This window comes from Megascapheus bottae, chromosome 7 (genome assembly GCF_031878675.1).
Source record: "Megascapheus bottae isolate mThoBot1 chromosome 7, mThoBot2.hap1, whole genome shotgun sequence".
Classification (NCBI taxonomy): domain Eukaryota; kingdom Metazoa; phylum Chordata; class Mammalia; order Rodentia; family Geomyidae; genus Megascapheus; species Megascapheus bottae.
In genome coordinates this window covers 32,349,076-32,365,921 of record NC_143515.1, presented here as the reverse complement: position 1 = coordinate 32,365,921, position 16,846 = coordinate 32,349,076, and the positions used below count along the sequence as shown (strand labels likewise).

At 41.4% G+C, this 16,846-nt stretch overlaps 1 protein-coding gene and 1 long non-coding RNA gene across 2 annotated transcripts in view; one reads left to right on the top strand and one right to left on the bottom strand.

Annotated features, from left to right (window-relative positions):
• LOC150060537 (uncharacterized) overlaps positions 1-16,846 on the bottom strand; it is a 491,819-nt gene that overhangs the window by 229,185 nt on the left and 245,788 nt on the right. The window lies entirely within an intron of this gene.
• Positions 109-15,601, top strand: LOC150060547 (uncharacterized protein C2orf78-like). Its single transcript, XM_090336247.1, is given in 5 exon segments — positions 109-169; positions 6,566-6,592; positions 6,595-6,648; positions 11,731-12,467; positions 14,267-15,601. Coding segments are annotated over 5 exon segments (2,214 nt in total).

Genomic DNA, 16,846 nt, shown 5'->3' with positions numbered 1-16,846 from the left:
GAGACAGGCATTTGCACAGGCACAGCAATGAGTCACTGCAGTCAAGCTGCAGGGCCCTGTGTTCCACTTCAGAGGCCACAAGAGGCACAGCTGGATGGGGAGTGGGCGATGGCGACTGAGAGGACAGGAAAGGAGAACCGAGTAGAAGGACACAGGGTGGAGGATCATTGTAGGAAGCTTACTAAATTTTGCTGAAAACCATTTCTTGAGCCCTTGGCTCGTGCCTGTATTCCTAGCTAGCGCAGAGGCTGCGGACTGAGGATTGCTCTTCAAAGACAGCCTATGCAGGAATGATCATTCCTGTGACATAATTTTGTGTGACACTTATTTCTAATTTACCATCAAAAAGCCAAAAGAAGAGCTCTGGCTGATATGGTTGAGACCTGGCTTTAAGCCAAAAAAGCTCAGAGGGAGTGCTCAGACCCTGAGTTCAAACCACAGGACCCACACAATAAAACAAAAAACTTTCCTGAAATATAATTCATCACACCATTTAGACGTACACTAGTCAGAGGCACAATAGTACATTTTCAGAATGAAACCAAATGTAGTCTATATTGCATTGTTTTTTACTCATACTTGAGGCCAATGCACAGTCACTTGATCCATATCTACTTCTACCATTATCCTCGGGTCCCAGCTTCCTGAGGATTATTAGAATGGTTCACCAGTACCTCCCTACTTTTACACACCTGAATGTGTATCATTTTTCCTACTAGTCATTTTCACAAAGACGTTACAATTGAATAAATTGATTTTAAAACGTTGAATTTTGGAGAAGATGGCAGATGGATAACTGACCCAACTAAGTCCCCTGAGGAAGCAGAACTTGAGGGTCCCATCAAGCTTTTCACATCTAGACAGTCACTCCAACGTAGCTATTGTTTATACAGAGATTTATACCAAAGAAGAAAATTATAAACTGCTTGCATAAGAAGACAGAATTCGGTATCCACATACAGTGATTGTGCCAGCAGTCACAACAGCAGTGGCTGCAGTGGTGGTCATATCTGAGCCCTGGAGCTATCCAAGTACCTCTAGGAGGAACGTAAACATCAGGGATGGAGCCCACAGGCCACCTGGCTACACTGGGACAGAGACAACTCATCATATAATGGACCGGAAGCTGTTCTTAGGAGAGGATCACAAGGGCTCAATAGCTATGTACGTATGATCATAGAACGTTCTCTAGGATCAAAATGAACTCTAAGAAATGGAATCAAGAGATTTTTTATTGTACTGTTTGCAATTCTTTCTTTTTTTCTTTCTTTTTTCTCCTTGGTATATTCTCTTTTGTCACTATTTTTTAAATGTATGTACCCTTTGTCTTTATATACGTTCATTTGATTTGGGGAGGAGAAGGGAAAGCAAAGGGACAAAGGCTAAACCATCAGCAGTGAGACTCACTAGCCACTTTTGGAAATGAACTATATAACCTGGCAGGGGCAGGGAAGAGGAAAGGGGAAAAACTGGGAGATAATGAGGGAGCAGATAATCCTGTTTAAAAGGCAATGTACTCATTAACTGATTTATCTGATTGTAACCCCTCTGTAAATCACCCTAACAGTAAAAATGTTTAAATTTCAAAAAAAAAGAGATGAAAAGAGGACCAGGAGTTTGGCCTAGTGGTAGAGTGCTTGCCCAGCATGCACAAAGACCCAGGTTCGATTCCTCGGTACCACATACATGAAAAAAGGTGGAAGTGGTGCTGAGGCTCAAGTGGTAGAGCTCTAGCCTTGAGAAAGTCCAAGGACAGTGCTCAGGCCCTGAAATCAAGTCGAGGACTGGCAAAGAAAAAAAAAGAGAGATGAAAAGAAATGAACAAATGTATATATAACGGCACAAAAGAAACTGATCAGTACCTTTGACATTGTCAAGGTGGCAATGTTACAACAAACATTGACAATTATGAAAAACTTCCCTGATTCTAAAACTTCAATAAACATGAAAGTGAAAAGAAATCCCTAATATCATATTGGTTTGCAACTTACAATTGAGCACATTTATACTTCACATTAAATTATTAACAAATCTTTCCCGCCAACCAAATGAAAAGATTTCTGCTTCTAACTCTTGCAAGTCAGGAAGCTGAGATCAGAGGATTGGGGTTGGAAATCAGCTTGGGCATGAAAGCCCCTTGGGCTCTTATCTCTAGTTAATCACAAATGAGAGTTGCAGTTTCAGTAGAGGTCTGATCATGAACAAAAATGCTCATGGACCAGGTCTGGAGTTTGCCCTAGCAGTAGAGTGCTTCCCTAGCAAGCACAAAGACCCGGGTTTGATATCTTGGTACCACATACATAGAAAACGGGAGAAGTGGTGCTGTGGCTCAAGTGCTAGAGCTTCAGCCTTGAGAAAGCCCAAAGACAGTGCTAAGGCCCTGAGCTCAGTCTACAGGACTGGCTCATAAATAAATAAATAAATAAATACCATCACTCATGGATCCCCCATCCTTTAAACCAGCATTGGTGGAATGTCTCACATGACCAGGTATTGTAACTATAGTATCTAAGAGAGTAGATTTCATCAATACAGCACAGCCTTAGTTGGATCATACCCAATGGGAATTTGCTATTTGATTTTTTTTTTTGATCGAGGGGTTTGAACACAGGCCTTGGGCATTGTCTCTGAGCCACAGTGCCATTCCAGTTTTCTGGTGTTGAATTGGAGATAACAGTCTCCTCGACTATGGTACCCAGGCTTCTTTGAAACTGTGATCCTCTGATCTCAGCCTCTTCAGTAGCTAGGATTACAGACATGAGCCACCAGCACCTGGCTCTTTCGCTACTTTCAAGACAAAATGTGGAATGGTGGTCTGTGATGTCCCACACCTCATGTCGCACATGAACATCCCAAATGAACATCCTATGACTCCATCTTCTTAAAACAGACAATCACTAAGCCATTGGTTTGATTTCTGGAGCTCTTGATGGGAAATGGATGGTTGATACTGCCTTTGTACAACTATTTAAAGAGAATAAAAATATACACAAGAATGAAAACAAAGATTGTTTCTATAATAAATGTGTCTTGTGTATATGCCTCTACAGTAGCTGTGGATTCTGCTAACAATCTGAACAGATGGCCTACTCATATGCTGTCTACCCAATACAGAAAACATGCAGAGACTTGGGGAATATCACAGAAGCTGGGCTGGAGATGTAGGCTCGTGAGGGCAAGCCTCATGAGGTTGAGCCAGTTATTACCATGGACAGTACTGATTTACCTAGGCAGGAGTAAAGTCATCTTGACATAGAAATAATCATCACAATTGTAGAAAGGTAACGCTAGTTGGTTTTCTGTGCAATGTTTCTCAGCAACTATAAGTACACAAACCAATAGATTACTATGTAGAGTTTGCAATAGGAGCCTTGCTCCAGAATATGCTTGATAGTTTCATGTTAAGTAAAACCAGTTAATTTCAACTAAAATGACATCCTTTTTATCTTGGACTCCATATTCATTCCTTTTCTTCTGACACAAATTGTAGGGACTGGTCTGGCTATCACTGGAAGAAGCACAGAAATGGTGAGATAAAGGGTAAGCCAATTTAGCAGTGACACGGACTAGACACTATGTTGGAAATGAACGATATAACTTCAAGTGGGGAGAAGGCAAACCCGGGGGAGAATGAGGGAGGCGGTAACATTGTTCAAAAGGAAATGTACTCGTTACCTGACTTAAGTAACTGTACCCCCTATGTATATCATCTTTACAATAAAAGCCTTTTAAGTCAGACAGAAGTCTGCCTTCCTCTGTGTATTCCATTTCTTTAGTATTTGCTTCTAATGGGCAGAGACTACTTTTCAAAGTATCAGGGCTATGCAAAAAAGAGACCTGTATCTCTAGGAGTTGACATCTATGAGTATGAGAATGCACAACTCGTGGTGTACTAGGGGCTCATGCCTGTAATCATAGCTACTCAGGAAGACCACAGTTCAAAGCCATCCCAGTTAAGAAAGTCTGTGACAAGACTCTTATGTACAGTTAAGCCACGAGCCAGAAGTGGTACTATGGCTTAAGCAATAGAGCACAGCCTTGATCAAAAAAGCTCAAGGCACAGAATCCAGAAAAAAAAATAAACTATAAAAGAATTGGTGGGGGGGGAAACCACACGGGTGGGGGGTGGGGAGGAGGGTAATGGGTACCAAGACATGTGAAAGGGTATCAATGTATGTGAATTAATGCACCTTCTATCTGGCAAATATCATGTAAAATTTTTATTAATTACAATAAAAAATTAAAAAAAAGAATTGCTGGGTGGGGCCTGGTGTTTGGCCTATGGTAGAGTGCTTGCCTAGCATGCACGAAGACCTGGGTTTGATTCCTCGGTACCACATATGTAGAAAAGACAGAACTGATGCTGTGGCTCAAGTGGTAGAGCTCTAGCCTTGAGAAAGCTCAGGCCCTGACTTCAAGCCCCAGGACTGGCCAAAAAAAAAGTCCTTGTGAGATTCTTATCTCCAATCAGCCATTCAAAAACTACAAGTAGACTGGAATGTGGCTTAGTGGTACAGTGCTTGCCACACATGCATGAAACCCTGAGTTGGATTCCTCAGTACCATATAAACAGAAATAGCCAAAAGGGGTGCTGTGGCTCAAGTGATAGAGTGCTAGCTTTAAGCAAAAGAAGCCCATGGATGGTGCCCAGACCCTGAGTTCAAGCGAAAGAACTGGCAAAAAAAAAAAAAGGATTGCTGGGAAAAGATCTTCCTTTTCAAGCCATCTATCAAAGTCCTCATATCCAATATACGCAAAGAGCTTAAGAAACCAACCCCTACCAAACCTTATAAAGCAATCACTTAATGGGCAAGGGAGCTAAGTAGAGATTTCTCAGAAGAGGTGAGAATGGCAAAGATACACTTGAGGAAATGCTCATCAACCCTGGCCATAAAGGAAACGCAAATTAAAACAACTCTGAAGTTCCATCTCACCCCTGTCAGATTGTCCAACATTGTGAATTTGAACTGCAAATATTGTTGGAAATCTTGGGGGGAAAGTAACTCTTCTACATATTGGTGGGAATGTAAAGGAGTACAACCTCTCTGAACAGCAGTATGAGGTTCCTCAAAAAAACTAAACACAGACCGTTTTTATTGCTTCGCTATTCATAATAGGCAAGATATAGAGCAACTCAGATGCCCCACAATAGATGAGTGGATCCAAACTATGTGGTACCTATACACAATGGAATTTTACACAGCCATTAGGAAGAATAAAGTAATATCATCTGCAAGGAAATAGAACTAGAACAAATCATGTTAGGTGAGCTAAGCCAAACTCAGAGACACAAATCGTGCATATTCTTTTGGATGTGCAAAAATGAGATCTAAAATGCATTGGGATATAAATTAGAAAGGATTCTAGATAATCACAAACATTGAGAACAAAAGAGGGCACCATTAGGAGAGAAACAAAAATGCAAAGCCCATGTGCCTCTTTTTATTCATATAAAATTCAGAAATGAACTCCAAAAGGTGGAGGGAAGAAACATCCTTTTTCCCCCTTTCTTTTGTTTAGTTTTTAATTTTTGATGATCTGTCTTCTTTACCTTATGTATGGTGTATTCAAGTATACCTCTTCAGAAGGGTTTGGGAGGTGTACAGAACTCAAGGGTAAAATGACAAAAACAGAGCAGTGGAGCCCACTGGACACCAATGAAAGTGAGCTACATAACTTGTGGATAGAGACAAGAGGGACTGGGAGAGCATGAGGGAACGGAAGATACTGTATAAATGGAAATATACTTATTACCTGACTTGTGCAATTGCAATACCTCTGTATACCACCACTACAATAAGAATAAAGTAAATTAAGTTTTAAAATGAAATAAAAAAGAATGCAAAACCTAATAGGTTTTCCAAGAACCAGTTCCTAAGTGAACAAGAGAAATATAAAGAGGGATCCAAGTCCAACATGGCTAGAACAACCCAGAATAAGGATTTCAAGGGCAAGAAACTAGAAAGCAAGTGCCCTAGATGACATCATCCTCTACAAGGTATCATCAACACTACTCTTCAACTAGGTAAAAGCTCTTTCATTCTGCTTCTACTATTTGAAAATTCAAATGGCTCAACTAAACGGTTTCAGAACAATGAAGTTTTCAATCTCAAAGTCCCTTTCCTTATCCCTCAAACATGTGAACTATATATGCAATATGTAATTATCATATAATATAGAAAGCAAAATAAGCAAATTAAAAATAACTATTAATGAACATTGGTGAGAAACACTGAGGTGATGTCCTCAATATAAGAACGTAGACGAAAGGGGATTTCCTGTCTGTCTTGCAGGACCTCAAGTCACCAAAGATCAAGCATTAAAGAGCTACTAGAGCTCTCCTGCCATTCTCTACCCAAACCCAGCTTCTGGTTCAGATTCTGATCTTGTGATTGGCTACTCCAGGCCTTTCAACTGCCTGAGTAATGACATCATTCTCCCACTGAACCTATCACTACTTGGTAGAATCTTGGGGTTTCCATGGCATCGTCCATGCGTATATTTGGATCATCGCTAGTGACCAGTGTCCAGTGAGCTCCGTACTGGACACACTCTTGCTCTTTAGCTTCAGCTACGCACACATCCTCTAGTGTCATTCTTCATCCCTTGTTTCTCCAGTTGATATTACCCATTGTCTCAGTATGTCAGGTAAGAAGAAAAAGGGATTTAGAGTTTTCATTAGACTCCCCTGCTCCCTAAATTTAATAGTAGAATCAAAACAGCTTCAAGTATTGAATTAGAAATGTTGGGCTGTGATGTTTACTAGGTATATATGACTTAGCCACATGATTTACTTTGTGACAAAAATCTGTTGCTTTGTCTGCAACATGAAGAAAATGAATTGTTTATCTTGTGATAGCTTTGTTTTCCAGCACTGTATTTTTTTTGCCCGTCTTGGGCTTGAGCTCAGGGCTTGAGCACTGTCCTTGGACTTTCTCAAGGCTAGCAGTCTACCACTTGAGCCTCAGCACCACTTCCAGATTTTTGCTATGTATGTGGGGTACCGAGGAATCGATCCCAGGTCTTCATGCATGCTAGGCAAGCACTCTACTATTAGGCCAAACTCCCGGGCCTCCAGCACTGTATTTTTAATGACATTTATGAATGGAGAATGAAGCTACAGATTTCTTCAGAGAGTCAATTTTAAACAAACTAATGGAGAAGGAAACCTAGTCGTGTTGAAATCCCTATACCAAGATACTTCATTTGTAACAGTATCCTCTAAAAATTAGTTCCACTTTGGTATTTCAAATGTAGTAAAAATTTTTTAATTGGAGAATTTATTAACATTGATTTTTACATCATATTTTCAATGACAAGTTTAACCAACAAGTGTTCCAGGAGGGAATCTCTATTTACAATCACTGGGACTTAGTATTTAGAACTTAATCAAAACTAGGCTAAGGGATTATATGTCATAGAAACATATTAATTTATGAAATAAAACATTATGTCTCTAGAGTCATAGGTTTTGATGTCTATATAGTTACGTTTATATCAAATGTAGTAAATTTAAGCATAGTGTGTGTTTCCATATTTCTGCTCAGACAAGGTAAAGAGAAAAACAGGAAGAGAGAGGGGATGACGGGACTAGAACGAGGCAGATGATCTAGAAGGAAAGGTTCACCAGGAACTAGAGGTGAAGAAAAGATGAAGAAGGTGATGAGAAATAAGACAGAGCCAAAGACATGAAGAGCATGGAGACATTCTCAAGAAAACAGCGGTGGTTTCAATAGAATGTTGAAGAGGATCAAACATTTTTAAATCCACACACAGAAAACCGAGGGCAATCTAACCAGAGCCAGGCAAAATGAAGTTAGTGTTAGCCACATTGATGGACCAAAAGCCAACTAAGGTTAAAACAGAGAATCATTAAAAGCAGTTTCTGAGATGTCACTTTTAGCTGGTTCCTGCTTTAGGTTTGTTATGTGTTTTTTTTTTTTTCTAGTTGACTGTGAATACAGATGATGCTTTGAACGAGCCTTTTGTCAACCTGACTAACTTAGGGCCGGCACAGGTGCCAGCCACTCCTTTAGCTTTCTTTGTTTTAGCTAGGTTTTTTTTTGAAGATATGAAATTTTAGGTCAGGCAAACCTTGAACCATGATCCTACCACCTAGGAAGGACTATCTTGTACCTTGGGCCACAGTCATGATCTACTAACAGAGGGCTTATTTGATTGAGATGAGGTGTTCAGTAACCAGCCTAGATGGATCTCAAACCACTGTCCAGCAGACTGTTTCCCAAATAGGATTAGAGAAGGGAGCTACTGAGCCTTGACAGTTTGCAATGTAAACATTTTAGATATGTATTCTAAATTATTTTAAGGAACATTTCTTGAGAGGGATTACACAGAAGGTTCTGTAATATATTTCAACATTACTTTTCATTCTTATATTTAGACTACATGGAAGTGAGTGTGTGTGTGTGTGTGTGTGTGTGTGTGTGTGTGTGTGTGTGTGTGTGTTTGTATGAATACCAAGATTTAAACTCCAAGCTTGACACTGTCTCTGAGCTTTTTAGCTTATAGGTAGAGTCTACAACTCATCAGGTCTCCAATTCCAGGTTTTGATATTTAACCGTTAATAAGAGTCCTACAGACTTTATGGGAAGGACTGGCTTGAAATAATAATTTTCAAACCTCAAGCTCCAGTAGTTAGGATTACAGCCTTGAGTCATGAGAGCTGAACATGCATTTTTTAATAAAGTATTCTAATTTGTATCAGAAGCAGGTTTCAACTAAAAGCTGTAAATTATGATGATAATGATAGAATTCTAAGTGTTTATTTTACATTTGTATCAATATTTTTCTCAGATTGGTTTTCAAACGTTTATATATATATATATATTTTTTTTACTGTTATATAAGGGTTACATGATATTTGCCAGATAGATGGTGCATTAATTCCCATTTCAAAAGGTTTTTAAAGATTTTTTGATGCTGCTATTTATACTAAGTTGATTTAAATACCCAGCTAGAACAATTAATATCTTTACATTGAGGTATGATATTTAGAGAAATCATTTTGGTTTGTCTTTCTTTGTTCTGATTTTTTCTTTTCTACATGTGCTATATTGTCCAATCTGGTATTAATGTCCTGACAAAAGTGATTGTCTGGGACTAGGAGTTTGGCCTACTGGTAGAGTGTTTGCCTCGCATGCACGAAAAAGCCAGGTTCGATTCTTTGGTACCACATACATTGGAAAAAAAAAAAAACAACAAAGTCAGAAGTGGTCCTGAGGCTCAAGTGGTAGAGCTCTAACCTTGAGAAAGTCCAAGGACAGTGCCGAGGCCCTGAGCTCAAGCCCAGGACAGGCAAAAAAAAAAAGTGATTGTCTAACCACACTATCCCATGTGCTAGGGATACTAGGTCTCCTGCACATTCAAAAATATTGATCTATGTCAATTATGACCATGTATATGGCATGAGGGATGATGTAAAAAAAAAAAAACAAGTTACCTAACGTCCAGGATATAGGGTCAGAAGACAATGATTAATCATTCTCAAAAAGCAACTGGAAATTGAATTGAGAGTGCCATTTATACTACCAAAATTATGAGATACTTAGAATAATTACAAAAGATAGGTGTAAGATGTACATGCTGAAAATTACCAAGCTTTGGTGAGAAAATCAAAGGAGCAGTCGAATAAATGAAGAGTTATCCATGTTCATGAAAAGGAAGATTCACTATTGTCAATCCAGGGAGAAGAATGAGAGATGAGCGATATAAGAACAGATTGGAGGGGTATGCCTTTAAGTGGAGAAAGAAAGCTTTCGCTAAGGAAATTCAACAGCTTCCACAAGCTGAGAAAGACCAGAAAATAGAAATTCTGAGCCTCTGAGCTCTGAAAACTTTCACCTTGTAAACATGATACAACAGTTACATAGAACATATTAGGCCCTATTGTCCAAAATAGTCCTTTCCAGAATTTTATCTTGAAAGTATAATTTCAAACATTTCACATGCAGAAGTATAAGAATAAAATCTGTATTTAAAAACAGCATGGGGGCTGGGAGTTTGGCCTAGTGGTAGAGTGCTTGCCTAGCATGCATGAAGATGCAGGATCAATTCCTTGGTATCACACACATAGAAAAAAGCTAGAAGTGGTGCTGAGGCTCTAGTAGTAGAGCTCTGGCCTTGAGAAAGTCCAAGGACAGTGCTCAGGCCCTGAGCTCAAGAACAGGACTAGCAAAAACAAAGCATGACTGCTTGAATATTTACATTTAATGCATTTTTCTGCTTCCACACACATTACACCTATACCAACTTCAGTTCAACTCCCAGAATACACAACACGCACACACACACACACACGCACACACACATGCACACGCACACACACACACACACGCGCACACACACACACACACATATAATTCAAAACCACTTTCTAATCCTGTGATGGTTTTTGTCTGAAATAGATGAGAAAATGTTTGTTTTCACAACATTGCATATGTAATAAGATCACTTTATTTATTGGTAAGTATACTATAATGAATATTTGACATACATCCAAATTAGCTTTAATGTCTTTCTATTTTGTTCCATATCAGTCATGTATAATATGTCACTTACATTCATTATTCAATATTATTACTGATATCATTGTTTTCAGCATGTATAATATATCATTGATGAGTGACTTGAAGTTCAGAACGTCTCAGTCTTCTTTTTTTTTTGCCAGTCCTGGGCTTGAGCTCAGGGCCTGAGCACTGTCCTTGGACTTTCTCAAGGCTAGAGCTCTACCACTTGAGCCTCAACACCACTTCTAGCTTTTTTCTGTGTATGTGGTACCAAGGAATCGAACCCGGGTCTTCATGCATGCTAGGCAAGCACTTCAACCACTAGGCCAAACTCCTGGCCCCTTCCTTTTCTTCTTTTGTGTGGGTCATGGGTTTTGACAAGGGCCTGGGAGAATCCCTCAGCTCTTCAGCTCAGAGCTACCATCCTACCCTAGAGCCAAGTCCCAGTTCCCGTTTTCTGGAGCTTAATTGGAAATAAGAGTCTCAGGTCTTTTTGTGCTCCAGCTGATTTTGAACCCTAATCCTCAGATCTCAGCCTCCTGAGTAGCTAGGATTACCGGAGTGAGCCACCCAACAGAGCAGAGGGTTTCAGGTTTCCTACAAAAAGTATATTGGGAACTCTGAGGTGGTCATTGTATTCTTTACTTATCTTCTGGTCTGTGTTTTAAGTAAGCACTAAAAATGGCCAGAGATTTCTATAAGGTTACACAATAACAAGAAAAATGCAAACTATTTTCTCAAGAACAACATCCACTGGCTTATAGGAAGTTCAAGTTCTCCTGATTTCTGGGCATTCTTCACCTGCTCACCCTTTGGAACACGGTGCTCATAGTAATTCAAAAGAAGTATTTGAGCCAATCAGGCTGGCCTCTGCCCCTAGGTTTCCTGCTCTTGAATGGGTGATCTAACAAGTACACTGAGGATACCTGAGATTCAAAAGGCTCACATGCTAGGACACAGTTAGGAGTGACTCAGGGAAAGTCAGGACAAGAAGGAGAAGCCTGCTTCTGCCTAGGAAACAGCACAGGAACCACTTGGTGTCTCCTGTTGAACCTCTTTGCCAAGTTCATCAGAAGAATGTGGGTGGCTATTGGAATGAGAGCATTCCCAGTCAGTCACAGCCAGCTTCCAATATGCTGTTCCTCCAAAACAGTGAGAGTTGGGCAACCTTATCCATTTTTTAACCACCCCTTGCTTCTTGCAGACAATTTCCAGCATCCATCTTTACTTGGAGCTGCAAACTCACTACAGCTTCCTCTTCCTGTGGAGAACGATGCCACTTCTCTAACAGGCAACAGCTGCAACATCTCCACAGTCTCCACCCCAGCCTTCACTTCAGCATGGCCACTGCCATCAACCTCTGGCACCTCTTTGCAGCCACTCACGGGTCTTTGCCAACATTCCAGCACACCCATGCTGTCAGGGGTTACTGGCCAGAGCCACATCTCCACTGCAGCCTCCTCCTGTGCCAGTGCTTTTGAATGGGAGTACACAAGACACAATAAAAAGTCCTCTGCACTGGGAGACTTCACATTGACTCTCATTGACCAGGGCACAGCAGTCCCTTCAATGACTATGACATCTCGATATGCGGATGCAAATGCCATAGTCCCTCTGTATCCATCGCTGTCTGCCAGCCTGGTTCAGGGGACGTTATCTCACGTTGCACAACAAGAGAGTAGTAGCTTGTTACTTCCCTGCCAACGAAACAACCAAATTTACTACTATAACCAAAGCACAGTGGGCCCTCTATTATCTGGAGAACCTGGTCCCTGCCTGCAATCATATGGCTCTGTGTCCTATACAGGGAGCAGGGTCTTTGCTCCTCAGCCAGAAATCGTGATGATGCTCCAAGAGGTTCAGCCCGCAAATGTCCCACCACCAGTCTCCACTTCTGGAATCTACTACTCTGTGTCTGCTCAACACCACCCAGAAACCAATGTTCAAGGTAAGCACAGACAACAGAAAGGAACAGGATTAGCAGCACAAAAAGGAGGGGCTGACCTGCATCTGCATAGAGTCTCCACTACTCCACAAATATAGTCTAAATCCTCAGTCTCACCCACCACACTCACAAGGAGACCTCCAATTTCTGCCATGAGGCAGAGGGCCAAGGGTATGGCTCCAGTGGTGGAGCACTGACGGCTTCAAACCTCAGTGCTGCCACTAATTGCACTGGATAATTAAGTAAATACATAAGTGAGGAAATATGGCTGTGCTGCTCTTAGATGCCACCCAAAGCACACTCAGTGAGGCCATGGTCTACATTGTCCTCACAATCCATTCTCCCTAATTAATCCCCTTCTTGTTCGAGTTCTTTGCTTTCATTGGAAAATATGTCAAACATTAGTTTTGATAATAGCAGATAAACTTGCTTTACTGTGTGCAGAGAACCTGCCCAAAGGAAGCAGGTGAGAATATATATTTTGCATATTTCATGGGCAGGAATTCCACCCTGGAGCTGAGCACCACTGAATCATGCCTGTGGCCTAGCTAATCAGGAGCCTGAGAGCTGAGGAACAAATTTCAAAGTCAGCCTGCAAAGTGTTTTCAACATCTCATTGTCAGTTCCCAAATGCAGACAATAGATGCCTAAAAAAAGCGAGAATACATCAGGCCTAAGAAAAAGTCAAGCAGCAAAAGAAAAAAGGCTGAGTTCAAGTCCCAGAAGCATCCAGTGCATGATCACATTCTCTAGCTCTCTATTCTCCCCGTCTCTCCCTCACACACACATGCACATGCACACACACTCAACTCTCAGAAATGCACTCAAAACATGCTAAACCTGTCCTCCCCTCCCTGACTGCCCCTCACTTGCCGTTCTCTCAGATCAGGGTGAGAATCAACACCTATTTTACTTACAGGACACTGGCAATAATCGACAACTATATAAATAGATGACACTTTATAAAGCTGGGTTTTTTGTTGTTTGAACCCAGAGTCAAGAACACAGTAAGGAACTACTTTACTTCTGACCCATACATGATGTCCAAATCATTTCCTACTTTTAAAACTTCTTTCATTTTTATTTCACTGACAACAATTCTATAGAGGAAAAGGGAAAAGAAATAATGAAAATGAATTAGCACAAGTTTTACATAGAGTAGCTATCACGATCTTCCAACTCACGATCCTGTCCATGGTGCTTAAAACTAGCTGCTAGAAACACCTTGCTCAGTGATGACAATGCCCTTAAATCATTGGTGCATAAATGGAGCATCTTACTTACCAGGGACTGATTTCTGCTGTGATTTCTTTACATCAGTAGAAACTTCCCTGGCAATGCATACACTTTTCTAGAATCACAACTTTCTAGAATCATAAATTTTGCCAGTCACAAACTGCAGACAACCCAAGTCCTACAAGCATAAATGTTGAAGTCCTTGAGAGAAACATGTGTCACCTGACTTTGGAGACATTCCAATATCAATCCAGTAGTAAACATTCCTAGTACCTTGGTCTTGCCTCCAGCAAATCCAGACACAGAGAATAAGCATTAGGATGAAATTGAAAGCAAGGTTTGAAAGCCTCTGGTTGCCTTTGAGAAACTAACAGAAAGTCAGGATGCTCCACCTGACATTTAGCAGCTGCAGGTCGACATTAACCTTAGGGCCAAGACAGAAGTCTACATGGAACAAGGCCAATTTGGATACTCTGAGTCTTGAGACAAACGGAATGGAATGTGACAGTGGGTAGCTAACAGATATCACTGTGATGGTCAAGACATTCATTTTAACCAGATTTTCACCTCCTTCACAGATTTTCAGCAATCCAATATTTCTACTATAACCCATATCAAAGATACAGACACCATCAATGAGATTCTGCTGCAGGAAAACTCTGTGGTCACCAAGTATTCCACTGATCAAGTGTCCAAGAACAAGCACGACGCCTTGGAAAGTGTGGATGGAACTCCCGAGGCCAAAGGCCAGCAGCTGCAGCCACAGGGCCTGCTGAAGGAAGAGGAAACTGAGTGTAGCACCCCAGCCAGTGACAAGGCTTCCCTGAACACAGCCCAGACCCCAAAGCCTGCATCCAGCAGGGTGAGCAAAACAAAGAGCCATGGGCAGAATGAGCCCAAAAGGATCAGGGGAAGCAATCCCAAGAAATGTGAAGAAACCAAGCAGTCAGGGAACAAACTGAAAGCAGAAGAGAAGGCAAGCATTCCCAAGATGAAGCACAAGAGAAGCCACCCTGAGCTTAGCCAAGAGACCTTCAAAAGACCTCGAACCAACCTAGGCGTGCAGATGTGGGAGTCAGTGCAGGTTTTTCATGCCCTAGGAAAGAAGAATGAGAAGAAAACTGCAAGCGGCACACGAGACTCTGCCATGAAATCATGGCTGGATATTCCACATGAGGGTAAAGGCCCTAGAAACATTCAAGTCAAGAAAAGGGAAAGGAGTGAAAGCCAGTGTCCATCCCCATCCCAGGATGAGCTGCCTCCCCCTGGCAAGGTCAAGTTGGTTCCTTTGCCTTTTCTAACCCCAGAGAAGCCTCAGGCTCGACCCGTTCCTCACAGGCCACAGTCTCTGGCCTCCAGGAGGCCCACTGTACCATACCCTGCACGGCCTCATCCTACCACGGCTCAACCTACCGCAGTCAGCCTGTCTCAACCAGCTTCTGCCAACACGAGTCTCAGAGGTTCCACCAAAGCATCTCAGCCAAGTGTAACCAATACATACACACAGGGATCGGCCAATGCTCCCCAGCCTAGTGTATCTCAGTCTGCTGTTGCTAGGCCTGAACCCCACTCAACCTCATCCAGCGCTTCTGTCCAGCACAAGCCTGTTTCCACTGCTGGGAACGAGTTCCGTTCACCGCCTAAGCCTCATAACCAGTACCTACTCCAAGATTTCAGCCGCCAACCAATTCCATGGAGGAAACCCGATATTCCTGGCCCTGTAGTATCAAATCCCATCACCAAGGAGCAAAGGCCAGAGCGTGAAGCCATGAAAAGGCGGGCCCAGCAAGAGCGTGAGAATGCTGCCCAATACACTGCTTTGGGGAAACTGCAGTTTTTTGTTCAGAGGCAAAGAGATATGGAAGTGTCTCACTACTATGGCTACACAGTGTAAGAGTTGCTGCGATTGTGGGTACCACATGTTTTCCCATACATATAAAAATATATATGTATATATATATACAAAGATAAATATGAACATTTATATAGGCATATAGTATATTGATATAAATGCATAGATGTTGGTAGAATAATATTACTACAATATATCCAAAACTTAATAAACCTGAACGATTAAATGTAATGAAATTTAATATATGACTAATAAAGAACCCATTTGAGTTTTATGATATTGCAAAGTTTGGCTTCATTTTGGATAGAGTTTGGACTCAAAAGTTAAACTTGAAAGAAGAAATTGGATTGAGGGTGGAGAAAAGTTGCACTTGAATTGTGCATGGGAGGATTAAAGACATCAGAACCAACAGAGTCCAAGAGTAGGAAGAAAAAAGGAAAGGTCATTTTGTCTTTTAGAAGAATCATGGAGCCGTGTTATAAGACTTAATTTCTAAGGTTGGGTTCTAAATACTACTTAGAAAATACTTTTCAAAAATGGGAGAAAACAGCGCCTGGAGCATGAGCAAGTGGTAGAGTGCTTGCCTAGCATGCATGAAGCCCTGAGTTCAATTCCTTGTTACCACATACACTGAAAAAGCCAGGAATCACCCAGTGGCTCAACTGTTAGAATGCTAGCCTTGAGCAAAAGAAGCCCAAGGGCAGTGATCAGGTGCTGAGATCAAGCTCTAGGAGTGGCAAGAAAAAGTACAGTAAAAGGCTCTAGGGTACTGTGAAAAATGTTGAGCTTTAGGGGGCAGGTGAAGCAGGGGACCCACACACTTTGAAGCCAGGTGGTCATGGCTCTTCCTTGTAATCCTAGCCAATCAAGAGACTGAGAGATGAATACTGAGACTCTAAGGCAGCAATGGCAGACAAATAAGTCATAAGCTCATTGTAATTTGAGCAGCATAGAGTGGAAAGGGAAGTTTACAGTAGCACTGAGTGAAAAAGATAAGTGAAACACACTGGCCCTCAATTCTACCCCCAGTATTGGCACACACACACACACACACACACACACACACACACACACACGATGCAGTTATCTAAGATGAGAAGAAGAAAAGGCAAATGCATGATATGAGAGAAATCTACCACATTAGAGCCAAGAGCTCATGGTTATCCAGGGGACAAAGGCTATCCTGGGGCCTAGCCAGTGAAGCAAAGTAGCATAAAGTCCACCCTGAGAATGGCCTCATCATTTAGGATCATTTATTTATTTATTCAGTACCCATTTAATTATTCA